At 45.8% G+C, this 18,082-nt stretch overlaps 1 protein-coding gene and 1 long non-coding RNA gene across 7 annotated transcripts in view; one reads left to right on the plus strand and one right to left on the minus strand.

Annotated features, from left to right (window-relative positions):
- The first annotated feature begins 5,070 nt into the window (after nucleotides 1-5,070).
- Nucleotides 5,071-10,885, plus strand: LOC309524419. Its single transcript, XR_014215905.1, has 2 exons — nucleotides 5,071-5,279; nucleotides 10,591-10,885. It is a non-coding gene; the product is annotated as an uncharacterized lncRNA (long non-coding RNA).
- Nucleotides 10,886-11,047: 162 nt separating this feature from the next.
- Nucleotides 11,048-18,082, minus strand: part of COL27A1 (collagen type XXVII alpha 1 chain) — a 266,717-nt gene continuing 259,682 nt past the window's right edge. For all 6 annotated transcript variants that reach the window (XM_082208770.1, XM_082208771.1, XM_082208769.1 and 3 more), the window contains 2 exons: nucleotides 14,356-14,562; nucleotides 11,048-12,334 (listed from right to left, as the gene is read on the minus strand). In XM_082208770.1, coding sequence (XP_082064896.1) covers nucleotides 12,188-12,334; nucleotides 14,356-14,562 — 354 coding nt within the window. In that variant the 3' untranslated portion in view covers nucleotides 11,048-12,187. The remainder of the gene's footprint in view (nucleotides 12,335-14,355; nucleotides 14,563-18,082) is intronic.

Raw genomic sequence — 18,082 nt, forward strand, 5'->3', positions numbered from 1 at the left:
GAATGCCAGGGAAACATCAGGCTTGAGGAAGGAAACTTTTCCAAACTAAGTCATGCCCACAGGTAAGGCCAGCAGCAGTCAGAGCAAGGGCCAATGACAGGTGGAGCCAACACAGTCCAGTTGTGCCCCACCCTCCTCCCCATTTGCCTGGATGGGGCAGGGCAAGGTAGTACAGGGCAGAGGCATGTGGGTGCCCCCCTGCCAATCCAGCAGTGGTGGCTGGTGCCATTGGGACTGGTAAGCCAGAAGACAGGGAGGCCAGCAGAGGATGCAGCAAGACAATCAGAGAGAACTAATCTTGTCCCCATCCTCCTCCCTACTGGGTTCTACTGTACACCCCTTACTCCAAGGAGGAGGAAGATGGCAGGCAACAGAGCTGAGAAACCCCTTCTGAAACCCTGGAGAGCCACTGCCTGTCAGTGTAGACCAGGGGAAGGCAACCTAAAGCCCGGGGCCTGGATGTGGCCCAATCACCTTCTCAATCCGGCCCACAGACGGTCCGGGAATCAGCGTGTTTTTACATGTGTAGAATGTGTCCTTTTATTTAAAATGCTTCTCTGGGTTATTTGTGGGGCATAGGATTTTGTTCATTCCCCCCCCCCAATATATAGTCCGGCCCACCATATGGTCTGAGGGACGGTGGACCGGCCCACAGCTGAAAAAGGTTGTTGACCCCTGGTGTAGACAGTAGTGAGATGCATTAAACAATGCTCTGTTCTCAGTAGAAGGCAGTGGGTGAGTAAGTTTTACTCAGTGGAGTCCCATTGAAATTAATGAACATGGCTGAGTTATGTCCATTGTTTTCAATAGCTCTGTTCTGAGTAAAACTCTTTTGAATAGCTCCCTGTGTTTTTATGTTCCTGTGTAACTGCTCTGCTTCTCCACCTTGCAAATTCCTATCTAGGAATAAGTCCCGTTGAATGTATCAAGATTTAATTCTGTGTAGACATACAGCGCCCCCCCCCACCATCACCCATGACGGCATATTTACTCTTCTCCCCCTGCACACATAAACATCTAGTCTGAACTCAGACATTTGACCATTCTGTTGCCTTGATCAGCTTGGTCCTAATGAAGATACTGCCTTTTGGATCCTTTCGCAACAGAAGTCATCAGAGACAATATTTACCACTTGAACTGTGTAACACTAATTTAACACTGGTAGTGTGGCAAGAAACCCACAATCTGGACTGAGGCCAAATGGAATAGACTCAAACTTGCTGATAAACTGTAGCTCAGAAATCTCGTGCGGGAGTTCTTAAGTCAAAGTATGAGGTCAGCAGCAAACATCCAGAGAGACTCCCACAACTTTGTTGGCCTTTGTCACTGTTGAGGAAAACAGCCCCGGGGCGCGTGGGCCATGGTCAGGATTCCAGGGTGTGCCTGGGTGAATTTCCTGCTGCTTAAATATGCAAAACCTGGACCTGTTTCAAGGGAGAGAGGTGTGCCCTCCACAACTTGCGAGGGCAAGCCTTCCGGAGAAACGGCGAGGCGTGGTCAGCTGCCAAGGTACCCGCCCCAAGGATCTTGCCGAAGAGCATGCTGGGATATGACCTTGAACTCTGATCACCTCTCTTGCTCACCTGTCTGGAAGATAGCGAGTGGTGTGTGTGAGAGCAGGAGGTGTAGAAAGGGGGAGGATATGTTTGTTGCTCTGCCTGCTATTGCCTCTGGCCCCACCCACCTCTGGAATGCAGCCTCTAGAAGGTTGTCCAGGATGGAATGTGGCTCTTGGGTCAAGAAAGTTCTCCACCGCTGATGTAAATAAATACATGTGCAACAATGTGGGACAAAAGAGCAGCCAAGTGGTGTTCTGAATGACACTTCCAACCCACATCCTGCTGTCAAATAGCTGTCTACCAGTGCATGCAGCTCAGAGGACAAAAATGAGCAGTACTCTGCCCCATGTAGTCTACATAAGGTCACCTTATTGCTGTTTGACCCTGCCAACGGTGTCCATTTGGACCATTATCTAACCTGGGTTTCCGGCAGCCTGTTCATACTGTTTCATGTTTGCAATATCACCGTGCAAATCTCTGGGCATAATACCAAGGTAGTTTCCTGCAAAGGCGAAGTACAGGATCACCCTTCTGTACCAGAGCAGAAAGTTTCTGCTGCTGCTGCAATCTCTAAATGTTCCAAAATATTTTTGAATGAAAGAATCAAGTGTGGTACACTGTGTCTCTTTACAGTTTTGTAGAAGCTGAGGCTAGCGAGACCTAAATATAGAGTTCTGTGGTAACCAGTTACTATCACCACAAGAAGAAGAGAAACCCAAATAAAGCGGAAATGAGGAAGAGTTGAGTCTCCTCAGCTCCACTATTGACTATAACTTAAGAGTCCAGTGAAATACTTTAGAGTAATTTGTCTGGGTCAGGAGGATATAATTAAGACTGCACAAACAGGATTATTCGAGTGAGGGGACCGCTCTGGAAGTGTATTTATAATTTGCTGTTCAAACAAATATCTGTTTTTCTCCTGGAGTCAAGCTCAGCAAAAAGATCTTCGTGCACAATACTGATTGGCTAGAGGAAGTGATGTCAAGAGTGAAGCTCAGCAAAAGGTTTCTGTGCAGAATGCTGATTGGCTAGAAAACTGGTTGGGAACTATAGTTTGCTAAGGGTGTGAGAGTCACTAGGAGACTCTTAACAAATAAACAATTCCCACAGTTCCCTGTCTATATGTTATCAGTGTCTTTGAAATCAGGATGAATGCTCATTAAACAGAGTTAGAAGCAACTATGAACTAAAGAAAGTCATTTTTCTTTCCTGAACCCTCCTGGTGTTCAGCTTGGTTCTGGTATATGGGAGAAGGACAGAAACATCTCTCTGCCTGATTTCCCCAAACCATCCATTTTTAAAAATAAACTTTTTAATGCATTTTTCAGTTTACAGTTTGCTGTACACACATTCTTCAGCTTATCTTAATACTGCTTAGACTTCCCAACCTATCCCTCACTGACCTCCTAAGACATTTTCTTTGATTAACTACATCTCCTTTATTTTTCCACCTTCCCATCCCTAAGATTCATTTATTTATTTTATTTCCCCCCTCTGCTGATCACAAGTTTATTCCCACTTGAAAGTTAGACGTACTACCGTCTCTTTTTAAATATTATCGAAAGGAATCCCACCACTTTTTATTTTATTTTCATCCTGGTTTCTTATTTTTGCCATCATACTCATTAGTTCCACAAATTCTATTAATTTGTGCAACCACTGTTCCTTTGTTGGAGTAATCTTTTCTTTCCAGTTCTTTGCATAGACTATTCTTGCAGCCACTGTTGCATATAGGAATAAGTTTTTTACTTCCTTTGGAATTTCCTCCCCTACTATTGCTTGCAAGAAGTCTTCTGGTTTTTTTGGAAATGTGTGCTTGAACATTTTTTAAAATTCTTCATATACCATCTCCCAACTTTTTTTTGGCATACTTACAGTGACACCACATATGTATTAAGGAGCCTTCTGTCTCTGAACATTTCCAGCACAGATTGGAGCCTCTCTTGAACATTTTAACCAATTTACCTCGCATCAGATACCATCTGTATATCATTTTTTGAAGATTCTCTTAGATTGCATAACACGCTGAAATAAATATTGTCCTATTCCACAATTTTCCCCAAGCCGAAAATTCAGTATTATGTCCAATATCTGACAACCCATGTATCATTGCAGCCTCCACTAATTCATCTTTCGTTTCCCATTCTAGTAGGATTTTATATATTTTGGGTGTTCATTTTTTTGCTATTTCCTAATATATATTTTTTTCAAATTCTGATCCACCTTCCATCAATCCTCTCTTTATCCTTTCTCAAAAATCTCATTTACTTGCAGATATTGGAACCAATCTGACTAGTCCTGCCCCCTCTTCTCTCTTTTTGAGTCTTATAGCATCACCTTTAAATTCAGTAAGCTTCATATATGTCCCCCCGTTTCCTCCCATGTTCAGCTTCTCTGCCTGCTTTCCCGACACCATCCATATTTTTATGCACCTCTAGAAAGTTACTAAGAGATTTGGTGAGACGTCTGACAAAGTGTGCTGAAATACATGGCTGGATTTTCTAGCGATACGCTGCCCCCTGGTGGGTGGTCAGGCTCTTCGTCCTTTCCTGGAGGGGCTGCTTCTGCAGATGTTACATGATTTAGAAATCTTAGAAGTACAGGTAGTGAAGATGGAGTTGTTATTTCACCACTCCGGAATTTTAAATGTCTGGGTTAATGGCTGGTTCAGATATAAATTGTTGTGAATGCAGAGGAATGTAAAATGAGCCCTATAATAATATAATTTGGAAGGACAGGTTCTTTGTATATATAACGATTACTATACTTTTGAGTTGAATTAAATAGCATTAAGGGAAAGAAAAACTACATAAAATAACATACAAAATTAGTGAGAAGTGATTTCAAGATTGTGTATATTTTATTGCATTTTAACCTGTATTTTAAATTGTTTTTTCTTTTTTTCTTTTTCTTTTCCCCCTACTATGTTTTTTTACTGTGATTTTATTGGTGTTAGCTGCCCTGAGCCAGGCTCTGGCCGGGGAGGGTGGGGTATAATTCATTCATTCATTTATTTATTATTAATATTAGGCAAAATGGCATCCAAAATTGAATCTGTTGGGAGAAATTATCCACTTTTTTGTTTTGTTTTATTAAAGACAAAGAAATATAACAAATACAATAGCATTAACCCCCCAGTAAATTCCCTGGTACAGGTGTGTGACATCAAATGACCGTGTTGTGGTGGCCGGTGGCGGCAACGCCTCCTATCCGCAGCCAGCGAGCCACCCTTTTCCGCGGGGAGGGGCTCAGACAGGCGGGTTCGAAGAGGGCGGAGCTGAACTGCTTCTCTCTCTTGGAAGCAGCGCCACTGCCCCCTGCCGACATTTTTCATGGACTTTGTATCATATTATCGTGTGGGCCCAAGCACCTATGCTGGAATGTGTCCCTGAGCACTGATCATGCCTCTTGCTTGCCTGGATGAAGGGCAGAGATGGTTGTCTGGGTGTATGTGGAAGCTACCGTATTTTTCACTCCATAAGAGGTACTTTTTTCCTCCTAAAAAGTAAGGGGAAATGTCTGTGCGTCTTATGGAGTGAATGTGTGGTGGATCGCTGGCTCCCTTTTCGGCCCCGGCCCCTTGCCCAAGCCTCCATTGTTGAACGTTCTGCAGATGGAGGCTGTTTGTTTCCCCAGCGACATGTGACTTGCTGATTAGATTATTCTGTTTGGAAACTGTAGAAACGGCTCCCTTTCCTTTCCTAAAGAAGCCGCAGAACTGTGAGTTGAACCCCATAAATCCAGGATTTTTTCCCTTTGCAAAGTAAGCTCAACAACTGTGAGCTAATCCCCCCCATGGGGCTTTCCCCCTTTCCTCCTCTAAAAACTAGGTGCGTCTTATGGTCAGGTGCGTCTTACGGGGCGAAAAATACAGTAGCTTACAGCTTAAAGGCAGCATTTGCACCCATTGCTCTGCCCGGCTTTGCTTCTGGCTCCACACTGCACTCTGGGTTGCAGAATATGTCATCAATCCCTTTCTGAAGTGGCTTCATGCTGATCCTTCAGAGACCCTTTTGAATACCTTTCTTGAGAGGTCTAATAAATCCATTGCAGGTGACAAAACCCAGATATTGTGCATTGCTTAGAGTTGTTAGCTCTTGTCATGTTTAGTAACTGGTTCTATTGAGGCAGTAACTTTGCGTTTATGTTTTGTACACATTGGGTTAATGTAGGGCTAGGGTAAGGGTACCAGACATCCCCGTTTCCCGGGGACAGTTCCCGGATTTACAAATCAGTCCCCATACAAAATCCATTGAAGTTGAAAAGTGTCCCCGGATTCATTGAAAATTTTTTTTAGTAACCTTAGGCTAGGGAACATGTGGTCCTCCTGATGCTGATGAGCTTCAATTCCCATCATCCCTGTTCACTGGCAACTTGGGCTGGTGTGATGGAAGCTGGAGTCCAAGGACATCAGGAAGGCCACAGCTTCCCCAGTCCTGGTTTAATGGATGGTTAAGCCATAAAAAATGGTTAATCCTATTAATTATGCTGCTCAGCGGCAAAGAAAAGCACTCAAGAGATGTGTGTAGTCTCCACCTATGGTACTTTGCTCCACATTTCCAGGGTTGAGAGCTGGAATTAAATGAGTTCTGAGCTGGCCAGGCTGATGACGAAGGACCCATGCCTTTCCTCCTTAGGTTCCTTTCCCTCACCTTCTCAAGAACCACACAAAAAGCTGCCCCAGCTTTAAATGTTTATTCAAGAGAGAGAGGAAGTGTTGATCTCATGAAGGTGTACGAGTCCCCTAACAGGGAAGAAATGAGTGTTGGACAAGGATGAGTGAGTATGACAAAAGGGAAATGGGATGGAGAAGAGTCTATGATCATTTCAGGAAGAAGGCCCATTTGGGGTTGAGAGATGGTTTGAGATAAAAGGGAGAGGCAAAGCCTCAGGCTCAGTGGGGGAGTACAAATACAGGCATTTCCATCTGGCCCTGAAAACTCTCCCCAGCCTCACTGGCTGGCCTTGCCCACCTGGAAGGTGTCCCGGGACTCTCCATGTTTTGGAGTACGTTGTCAATAATATGCAATGATTTTTTTAAAAATATTTTATTAAGGGTTTTCTTGTTTAAAGTCAAAATAAAAAAATTCCTTCCAGTAGCACCTTAAAGACCAACTAAGTTAGTTCTTGGTATGAGCTTTCGTGTGCATGCACACTTCTTCAGATACTTCAGGTCCTTCAGATACTGTGTATCTGAAGAAGTGTGCATGCACACGAAAGCTCATACCAAGAACTAACTTAGTTGGTCTTTAAGGTGGTACTAGAAGGAATTTTTTTATTTTGACTATGGCAGACCAACACGGCTACCTATCTGTAACTTGTTTAAAGTGTAAGTGTAATGCCTCGTATTTCCCCCCCCCCCCATGTAACATTTTTACAAATCCGTTTCATTTGTTGAGGCATTAGGGGGAGAAGAAAAAAAAAAGAAAAGAAAAAAAGGGGGTGGAGGGGGGAAGATGGGTGGGGTCGGGTAGCGGTGTTTCTATTATGCTTAATGTATGTAGAGTTTGGTGTCAGCGTGCTTGTGTTGTTCACTTGTGTTCCTTTGGTGGTGAGAGAGGTTGGGGTTGACCTAGGGTGTGATTGTTTGTTTGTGATTGGCTGTGGTGATCTTTGTTTTCGTGTGTGAGTGAGGTGGGTGGGTGTTTTGGATCAGGTTAGCCATATTGATTTGTATGCTGTTGGCAGATTATTGTCATTGTCCTGTTGAGCTGTGTATGTGATAAAGGGGAGCCATACCGGGGTGAAGGCGTCTTCTTCTGTTTGTCCCCGTGTCAGTTTCAGTTTATTAGTTTATTTTTCTAGTAGGGCTGTTTCCCATACTATTTGGTACCATTGGTCCATTCTTACTCCTGACAGGTCTCTCCAGTGTCTGGTTATGGTGTTTCTGGCTGCTGAAAGTAGGTAGGCTATGAGTTCTTTGTGGTGTAAATGGGCATTGTTGTCTTGGAAGATGTTTAGTAGGGCCAATTCTGGGGTGAAGTCTAATACTTGCTTAGTTGTTTTACATATTTCTTGTATGGCTGTCGTCAAGAATAGTTGGATTTTGGGACACTCCCCCCACATGTGGAGGTATGTGCCTGTGGAGGTGCACCCTCTCCAGCATTTTGGTGAGGTTCCTGGGTGTATTAGCGCTAGTTTCCTTGGTGTTAGGTACCACCTGTAGGTGAGTTTCAGTGTGAGTTCTTTTCTTTTCGTTGATATGGATTTAAAGGGGGGTTTAGACCACATTCTGGTCCATTGAGTGGGGTTAATCTCATAGCCTATGTCATTCTCCCATTGTTTTTTGATTGCGTCTAGGGGATTTGCGGGATTTTGTAGTAGTATTTTGTATATTGCGGATACCGTCCCTTTACCGTTTCCCTTTGTTGTTAGGAGGAGGTTTTCAAAGGTTGTCAGGGGCCTAGTTGCTGCTGATTTTACTGTTGGGTTGTTTAAGAGGGCATGTAGTTGGTGTTGTGTTAACCAGGGCATTTGGGTATCTTCTAGTTTGTCTTGTATTTCTTGTGTTGACAAGGGTTTGTTATTTTTATAAAAGTCTATTAGGCGATATAAGCCTTTGGTTCGCCAGGTTTTTATCTGGAGGTTTTGTGCTGCGTGGTGGAATAATGGGTGGTACGCCAGGGGGATTAGTGGGGATGGAGTTGGGGATAATTTGCCTATTTCTGTTTTCCATGCTTTGAGCATGGTCTGTGTGTACCTGTTAAGTGTTGTGGGAATTTTCTTTAGTTTGTTTGGGAGGAGTGGGTATGTGGTGGTGCAGGTGTTTTCAATTGTGTCCCTCTCTAGGTATACCCATTGTTTTGTCTCATCTTCTAGTATATATGGGATTATATGGCGTATTTGGTTGGCAATGTAATATGCTTCTATGTTGGGGATTTCCCATCCTCCTTCTGAGGTGGGGAGGTGCAGGTATTTGGGGCTTATTCTTGGTTTTTTATGTGAGAAGATAAAAGAGTGTAGTTTTCTCTGCCAACTGTGGAGTTGGGTTGAGGGGACCCAGATTGGGAGGGTTTGGAATAGGTAGGTTAGTTTTGGGAGTGTGATCATTTTGATCATGGCTATTTTGCCTGAGAGAGTGAAATTCATGTTATTCCATCTCTTTAGGTCTTTGTTAATTTGTCGCCACAGGGGCTTGTAGTTGTGGAGGTACAATTTATTGAGGTTTCTGGTTATTTGTACCCCTAGGTATCTGAACTTGGTGTGGCAGAGTTTTATTTTGGTGACCTTCATGAGTTCTTTTTGGGTGTGAGGAGGGGTGTTGAAGCACATAGCTTCTGACTTTGTAAAATTTACCTGTAGGCCTGACACCATTGCAAATGTGTTGAGTTCTCTGATTAGGGAGGTTGCTGTGCTTATGGGGTCTAGTGTTGTGACCATTAGGTCATCTGCAAAGAGCCCTAATTTATAGGTTCTGCCTTTTATTTCTACTCCCTTGATGTCTGTGGCTGCTCGGATGCGGATTGCTAGGGGTTCCAGAGCCAGGATAAATAAGAAGGGAGACAGTGGGCATCCTTGTTTCGTGCCTCTTTGGATAGCTATAGTGTTAGAATCCATATTGTTAGTTCTGCATTTTGCTGAGGCTTGGGAGTATATTTGTTTGAGGATTTGTAGGAAGTTGGGGCCAAATTTCATGTTAGTTAGTACTCCTAATATGTATTTCCACTCTAAACAATCAAAGGCACACCACATGCCCCCACCAAGTGTGAGAACGCTCATGCGCCAGACTGTGACACAGAGGCGTCCCACCCTTGCTGCCGCAATGCTGGTGTTCGCATGCCGGGTGGGGAATGGGGAGCAAAGAGCTGGGCTCTTGGTTTCTTCTCCCCACGTAGCATTGGCAGGGAGGAGGTGGAGCGGGACCACAGGATTTTTTTGTGGGGGTGGCCCCCTCCTTGAAAATGGGGGGGCTGAAGATCCCTCAGTCCCCACTAACCGACGTGCCTTCTTGGTAATGGACTGGATGAGAGTCAACAGACTGACACACAATTCAGATAAGACTTGAGGCACTGTTGGTGTGTAATTCCCTAGACCGGATGCCTGGTTTTGACCTATAAAGCATTAAATGGCTCAGGGCCACAATTACCTCAAGGACTGCCTCTCTCTGTAGGAACCTACCCAGACCCTGAGATCATCCTTTGAAGCCCTTCTTCATGTGCCTCTTCCGAGAGGTTCAGAGGGTGGCAACACAAGAAGCGGCCTTTTCTGCAATGGTTCCATGTGAAATGCTCTTCCCAGTGAACTTCGCCTGGTGCCTTCATTACATATCTTTAGATATCAGGCAAAAATGTTCCTTTGTAACCAGGCATTTGACTGATTAAACAATATATGGTCTTTTAAACTGTGGGGTTATTGTTTTGTTTGTTTTTTTGTCATGTATTGATTTAACAAATAAATAAAGTAACTGAATAATGCCTCGTGCTTCCTGGATGGAAGATACTGAGAGGGTTTGGCTGTGTGAGGAAACTAGCCTACTGTACAAATAGGATTGCCATATGGCCAGAATTTCCCAGACATAGCCAGAATATGGCAGTTGGAAACAGTGTCCAGGTAGAAATAGCTGCAAGCTAAAATTTGTTTTTGGCAAATTTCATTTTAAAATAGCCAAAAACTTCATTTGCTCAACAGGTTTGTGCAAAAAATAAAAGCTCAACAGCTTTGTGTCCTGATTATGGTAACCCTAGTACAAAGGTAAAATTTGCTTCTGGCCCCACCCATATGAGAGCATGCAGTCCTCAGGCAGCAAAAATCAGAAGGAAAGGATGGAAGTATCTGAGGAAGGAGATGGTAGGGGAAAGGAATCCTGTTGTGTTTTGCCCACTCCCCACAAAAAAAGAGAATACAAACTGATTAAGACTCACATATATTTTACGAAACATGGAAAATAAAAATAAAAATAAAAAAACAGGCACCAAAATGTTCATTACAGTACGGCCCCAACTACATTAATATTACATTCCTTATATAGAATAAAACGATTACCATAATATTAATCCTCCTCTTCTTTTTTAAACTCCAAATTTACATATAGAGTCTAGGTTTCTACAAAACAGAACAACAACAATGACAACAACAACAATGACAACAACAAATACAACAAAAAGAAACACACCCCAAAACAAAACCCATCCAAGACTGAGCAGGTGGAGAAGCGACAAAGTACCCCTGACAACGGTCTTTGGACCTAAACAAGAGGTACCTGTATTCCCGCTGTTTAAACAAGAGACTTAGGTGTTCAAATCTAGGACTCACCATAGACAGAAGGACTGGAACGGACAACAGACCCAGATTCAGCACAGAAATAAAGTCAAACTATTTCACTCTCATTTTTCCTCTCACTCTCATCTTGGCTATCTTGCAGCCTAATGCTTTGGTGAGTAACAGTTGTACAGGAACACACACACACACACACACACACACACACACACACACTCATGTATGCACACACGCACAGGCACACACTCATACATATATCTATAAGCAGAGAAATGTGTTTTTCAAGAGCTCAGTTCTTGCTCTGAAAAACCACCCTCTAAAGTTACACTTTTATTTCAAAACACATCCATGACAAATGACTGGTTAACGAATCCTGGATTTCAAAGAACATACAAAACCCCTGTAGAATATTTAATGCACCTTTAAGTTAAAAAAGATTATTTGCCATTGTTGTGCTGATGATCACAAAGACCCCCCCCCCTCTTCCCTGCCCTGTGTTGCCCCTGCTCTTCATTCCCAAGGGAATGCCCCAATGCTGAGGGTCTGGAGGGGCCTGTGAGGAGACACTGTAGTAGCACCTCTTAGAACCTTAAATAGTTTTAGTCATATATATAAAACACACTTCTTTTTAAAAAATTAAAGAGCACCAGGTATTTCACAGTGAGAGGTAGAATCAAATTTAACAAACCCATCCCTCTCTCTTTCTCTTTTTCCTATTTAGCACCAATCTCTTCTCTTTCCTGCCTTCCCTTCTCAAGTCACTTAAAAAGGGGTGTTTCCTTTTCCAAAGGGAAGAAGGATCTTGCTTGCTTTTATTTTTATTTTTGCCTTAAATAAAATATATATCTAGATATATCATTTTCTTCTTCTCTCTCTCTCTCTCTCTCTAATATTGCACGTAAGAATGCTTCCTGTTCCGGAACAACAAGCAGACAAATACAAGTTTGCAAAGCTGTCTCCCCCAGACTCCTTCCTGTCTCCTTTCAAAAAGCCCTGCCTGCTAGCATCACGTCTCTGGACAGCCACATTGGGTAGTACGGCGGCTTGTCGGGATGATCTGGGTTTCTCTGTGAGATATTGCATACAGTTTCTTTGGCTGAAGGTGTGGCGAGGGAGGGGGGGCGGGAATCTTTGGGCGTGGAACTGCTTAGGTCAACTGGCCTCCTGCTTCAGCACCTGAAGCTCCACTAATTAAGTTGTGTCTTTGCTGAAGCCACAGCACTCTCCTCCTCTCCCCATCCTGGAGAGCAGCGGTCTGACGGGCCAAGGGTTCCTTATGACTTGGCAGAGTCCAAACGCTAAAGGCCTAGCTCTCAAGGCTGGTAGAGAGGTACAGGGGCGGCCACCAGGCCCTGCTCAAAGAGACAGCATCTCCAAAATGAATGAGCTTGAAGTGCCACAGAGGCTGCCTTTTAGAGAAAGCACATGGGCCCAACCTCGAGGAGGTGCTGCTTCCCTGGCTCGGATGGCGGGAGGTTGTAGATGTTGGTAATTGGCAGCTGTTGCAGGTCTTGTGTCCGGAAGGTAAAGAGTGTCCTGTGCCAGTGTCCATCTTGAATCTAAATGCAAAGAAGGAGGCAGGGAGAGAAGAGAGAAAGGATAACTTTTCACAACAATGCCAGGTGCAACAGTCCCTTGCATCTCCTCTTCAAGCAATAGCACACCATCAGCTACATGTGAAAGGTGTGCCTTCCTTCCCACGCAAGCCAGAAAAGTAGAAAGTAGCGTACAAATGAACAGATTATTGATTATTAGCAGCCTTGGTGGCTTTCTCCAAGGCCAAAATGGATAGTAATAGTAGGGTGTATCCAACTATGTTCTAAGAGACGTGGGTGGCGCTGTGGGTTAAACCACAGAGCCTAGGATTTGCCAATCTGTGACGGGGTGAGCTCCCATTTCTCGGTCCCTGCTTCTGCCAACCTAGCAGTTCGAAAGCACGTCAAAGTGCAAGTAGATAAATAGATATCGCTCTAGCGAGAAGGTAAATGGTGTTTCTGTGCTTTGGTTCGCCAGAAGCGGCTTAGTCATGCTGGTCACGTGACCTGGAAGCTGTACACCGGCTCCCTCAGCCAGCAAAGTGAGATGAGCGCCGCAACCCCAGAGTTGGCCACGACTGGACCTAATGTTCTACTCAGACCAACTGACATTAATGAACTGATGTAAATCATGTTCATCACTTTCAATGAGTAGGACTAACGCTGGATGCAATCCAAACAACACTGACACTAATCTCTACATTTTTATGCCAATCTTTTGCCAAGGAGGTCACAGATGTACATGGTTGTGCTCACCCACCCACCCTGCATTTTATCTCCCCCAACAATCCTGTGAAATAGGTTTAGGCTGAGTGTGTGGCTGGCCCAATAAGCTTTATGGCTGAGCAGGGATTTCAACTGCATCCTCCCTTGTCCTGATAGAGCTCTGCAACCATTATATCACATTGGTTCTCTCTTGACATGGTATTGTGATCAGTGTCAGCACTGGGGAAAGGCAGGTTTAACCCTCCTCTCCTGTGCCACCCAAATCTCCCTTCCCCCACCTGTATTCCTCCTCTACCGAGGCTAATAAGTACTTCAATGAAATTATGTAGACGGTGAAAACAGCATAGGAAGAAAGGGTTGAACACTCTCTCCCCAAATCCTGATGCCACTGATCTGATCAAAATTGGAATCCCCACCACCCAGATATTTTAATGAAAAATAAAGTGGGGTGAGAGCTCTAAACCACGTGCCTGGGGCTACTTTAGCCTTTGCAGCACCTGCGACCCTACAGATATTCTTGGACAACAACTCCCATAAGCCCTAGGGATTCTGGAAGTTAGTTGGATTCCAATTAACCTCTGATGGGTCACAGGTTCCCCCAAACCTACTTTAGATTCGCATTTGAGAAGCATTCAGTTCATGCAAAATGGCAGCAGGTGGCACTGCTGCTTTGCAGAACTACCCAGCCCTCTGGCTGACAAAGCAGCACCAGACTGTAAAGCTGCAAAACAGGAAAGGTCCCCTAAAAATAAGCAGCAAAAAAGTGTTAAAGGTGGGTCCATTTGTCCTGTGATTTCTAGCAGCGGGTCTGATAGGTCTCAGCTTTGTCCTGCAGCTTTCCTTTGAGAAATCCACTGATTACTGCTGATTCAGAACGAATGTCAATCCACAGAAAATCCAACTGAATTTTGTTTATTTATTTATTAAATTTATGTATACCACTTTTCATCTGAAGATCTCAGGGCAGTTTGCAGCATAAAAATATAAGATGAAAACACAAAATGCATAATAAAAACAAAAGCACAAACCAATACCCCCTGCCCCCCAACTCATTTAAAAGGGTATAGGAGAGGGACGTTTTTTGCCTAGCACTTAAAGTTGAATAATGAAGGTGCAGAATCTCCCTGGAGAAAGCATTCCACAAATGGGGAGCCACTGGAGAAAAGGCCCATTCTTGTGCTGTTCCAATTTAGCAGTAAAAAGTGGTTTTTCCTGGGGAAAGTGTTGAGACGAAATCAGCACCTCCCCACCTCTGGCTACAGATCCTCTTTCTAGCCCTCTTGTGGTGCTTCACTGGCAATTTGAAAGGTTTTGCATACCTTGCAGTCGTTCACCACTACATCAGGCGTGAACTGCCCTCCAGCTTCAAAGATCTGTCCATTCCAGGCCTTGAAATGCACAGCTTTCTTTGATGGCCCTTCCTGCCACACGGAGGTGTTCAGGCAGTGGATGGTGATGTTCTGGATGACTTCGGTGCTCAGGAGGTGCAGGAAATTCAGCTGCACTCTTCCGATGTCAAAGTCAAGCTGGAACAAGGGGAGAATGGGAGGTTGCAGTGAAGACTGGGACTCCAGCTTGGTTTCATTCATCCAACATGTCCAAGACCTCTGACAGCACGAAAGGTGCCCTGATCCCCCAGGAAACAAAGAAGGAGCTGGAATTCTCATCAAGCTCAAGAACGCACATAAAATCAGCCTCTGCTTGTTGGGTGCCTTCTAAGGTGTTTTGGACTACAACTCCGAACTGTGTTGGCTGCAGCTGAGAGGAATTCTAGTCCAGAACATCTGGTGGTCACCTGGCAGGTGACGGCTAAGCAGGCCCAACCCAAGATGTTTTGCCACGAAGCAAAACAGAAAATGATGCTTTCACCTCCTCCTCCTCCACTGCCTGAGATGAGCAGAGACGGCCTGGGGGAAAGGTAGCAGGAGAGGAGAAGGCAGTGTCAGGTGTCAGGAGCTTGTCCTACACTCGAGTAGGACCTTGGGTAGAGACATATGCCCGACTGGCATGTTCTCTCCCTCCTCGTTGTTCGTTCAGGAGCTTCAAAAGCTTTCTTCAGCCTGAACATCACAGCGACCAATGCCAACAGACATTAGCACACTTAGGGATCTGCAGTGTGTTCACGGTTTGTGTAACAGACCTCAGCAACTCAGCATTTTGGCTAATCTACTTTATTTACATATAAACACAAGCTCATTGAAGCACTGCAACGTGCCTCCCTCTCTCTCTAGCATCAGACAGCAAAGAGGAAAAGAACAAAGGACAGGAACACAAGCATCCTGTCGCCGTCACTTCTCACTCTGTGGAGTCAAAATATGTACCGTCATGTGATAGACAGAAATCCCATGACTGCAATCATGGTGGAGGCAGCGGCAGGCAGCAAGTGCAGGAGGCAGTGAGCAGTGTGCTCCCGGGCCCCCCAGATCTGTCTCCAGCCTGCTGCCTGAGATGACTGCCTCACAAAGCCTCGTGGGAGAAGTTGGCCATGCAGCTGGCATAAAGCACAAACGAATAAGCTGTGATCACACGCACATACAAGCAATCTGTGCATATGTGCTTGGGAATCCCGACTGAGTCAACACAGATGTCTTTATCCGCCTTGAAAAGCAGATATAACATTCTGAAAGTAATTGATATATAAACCTGGTGGTTGTACATGCAATAGTCCTGCCACAACACCCTCTTTAAATATCTGGTGGATTAGCTATTGGTATTGCATTTCTGGTGGGGTACTTGGTCTATGCATGTAATGGCACAGGACCTCAGACACTGCAGGATCTACCTATGTTTTTCATTAGAACTCCAAAGTTTACCAACCTGAGCCAAGTGTGAAACAGCAGGTGTTGTTTCAAAACAAGGGGCAGGGTGCCTCCTAACACACATGCAGCCCAGCAATTTCTTTTCAATTCTGGTACTTGCATCTCTTTCTGAGCTTGCACCTCTTTCATATGCAACTCCATGGCTTGTGGCGCTGTGGTCTAAACCACAGAGCCTCTTGGGCTTGCTGATCAGAAGGTCAGCGGTTCAAATCCCCGCAATGGGGTGAGTTCTCCTTGTTCAGTCCCAGCTCCTGCCAACCTAGCAGTTCAAAAGCACGTCAAAGTGTAAGTAGATAAATAGGTACCGCTCCAGTGGGAAGGTAAACAGCGTTTCCATGCGCTGCTCTGGTTCACCAGAAGCGGCTTAGTCATGCTGGCCACATGACCCAGAAAAACTGTCTGTGGACAAACGCTGGCTCCCTCGGCCTGTAAAGCGAGATGAGCGCTAGCGCTGCAACCCCAGATTCGTCTGCAACTGGACTTAACTGTCAGGGGTCCTTTACCTTTACCTTTACATTTTCTTAGTGGTGCCATCAGGGTTGGACTTGGGGGCAGATGTCCAGGGATTCTGCTCATCACAATGGGTAGAAAGGTACCCAAGCACAGCAGGGCTAGCTTGTAATCTTTTTAAGTAATTCACGTTGCCATCTAAAGAGTGCCCCACCCTGCAATGCATATTAATTTATTCTGGCTTTTAAACTTGGTTCTTATGTTGCTTTGGGACACTTTTGTGACAAAAATGATTAATAATGCTGCAGCAGCAGTAGCAGCAGCAGCAACAACAACAACGTAATAATATAGTAATAACAATAGTAATAGTAGTTGTCAGGGTTACTTCCAGATCCGAGCTCACAGAGGATCACGCTAGCCAGCGATCGTTAAATAAAAGTCTTTATTGAGTTACAGTCTCCATTCTCGAGCTGCTGCGTGCAACCCTACGTCTTATGCTTAGATCGGCGAAGCTCCGTCTGAGTCTCCGCCCCTTGCGCACCAACTTAATATCCTAGCCCTGCTCCACCTTTTCCGCCTGACAGTTCTCCTCTGGGTCCCTCTGCCCCCCTGGGTCTCCTCCTTCCGGGATTCTTCTGACGCTGACCCCCCTGACTCTCCTGTCTCCTTGCGCCGGGCTTTAGGACCTGGCTCCCTTTCCGGGCTGCCTACTGCGCCACCTTCCTGTGCATTTGAACTTGGCGCGCACGCCCAACCTTCCACTTTCCGTCTAACCGTCACTTCGCTCCCCGATGAAGGTGTGGCCACTCCTGACTCGTGCCCTCCCTCCTGTTGCGAGCTGCCAGCGCTTGATCCCTGGCGCTCTTCCTCTTTCCTACTCTCTGGCGGTGACGCTGGCCCCGATTTCCAACTGCTCTCCTCTGAGTCCCCTCTGGCTCTATCTTCCTGGGGTGTCCCCCTAGTCTCCCCCCTTGCCCTGGCCACTGGTGCTCCTTTTTGTGAATCTTCTGATTCACTGGAAAGACTCGGAGATCTCGGGTCGTCGTCATCACTCATCCTTTCTTCTGCCTCCTCCCCCTCGCTCTCTGTTTCCTCCCTTGCCCTCGCCTCTGCTCCTGAACCCCTGACATCCATCCCCCCCTCGAAGCCCCCTCTTCCCCCCTCCCCTCCTTCCGGTGCGGGAGCTGGGTGCTGCAGTGTCAAGGGAACGAATGTCGGGTACAGTTCGCTTCCCGTGGCGGGCCTCCATCCGAAGTCTTCCGGTTCTTCCTCCCTGCTCTCGTCGACGACGGTCACCTCTGCTTCCATCTCTGTGCCGCCGTGCTCGAAACCCTGGTCGTCCCCGAAGACGTCCATGTCCGTCTCTCCCTCGCTTCCTTCTGGAGGCGTTGCTCGTCCTGGACCCTCCAGCCACCTCCTGCGCCACTGCTCCTCTGGTCGATCATCCCACCAATACGAGGGTTCCGAAGCAGATCCCGAGGGTGACCCCTCCGGGGAACGGGTGTCTCGTGTCGGTTCCTCATCTGAGTCGAACCCCCGGAACGTGCTGGCTGAAAGCGTGGGCGTGAAAAGCCAGTCGTCGAAAAAGTCCGCTGGCATTGGCCTATGGGGGAAAAGGGCATGAAACTCTTCCTTGAGCAGAGGTTCATCTAAAGCGTAGCCCGGCACCCAGCTGTTGGCACTGGTCGGGGTGCCCTCCTTAGCAAGAAGGTATTCTACCCCCTCTTCCCCCCATCTGGAGTCCAAAATCTCCGTGACTTCGTTGAGGCGCACCTCC

Source organism: Podarcis vaucheri (assembly GCF_965113315.1).
Source record: "Podarcis vaucheri genome assembly, chromosome: Z".
Classification (NCBI taxonomy): Eukaryota; Metazoa; Chordata; class Lepidosauria; order Squamata; family Lacertidae; genus Podarcis; species Podarcis vaucheri.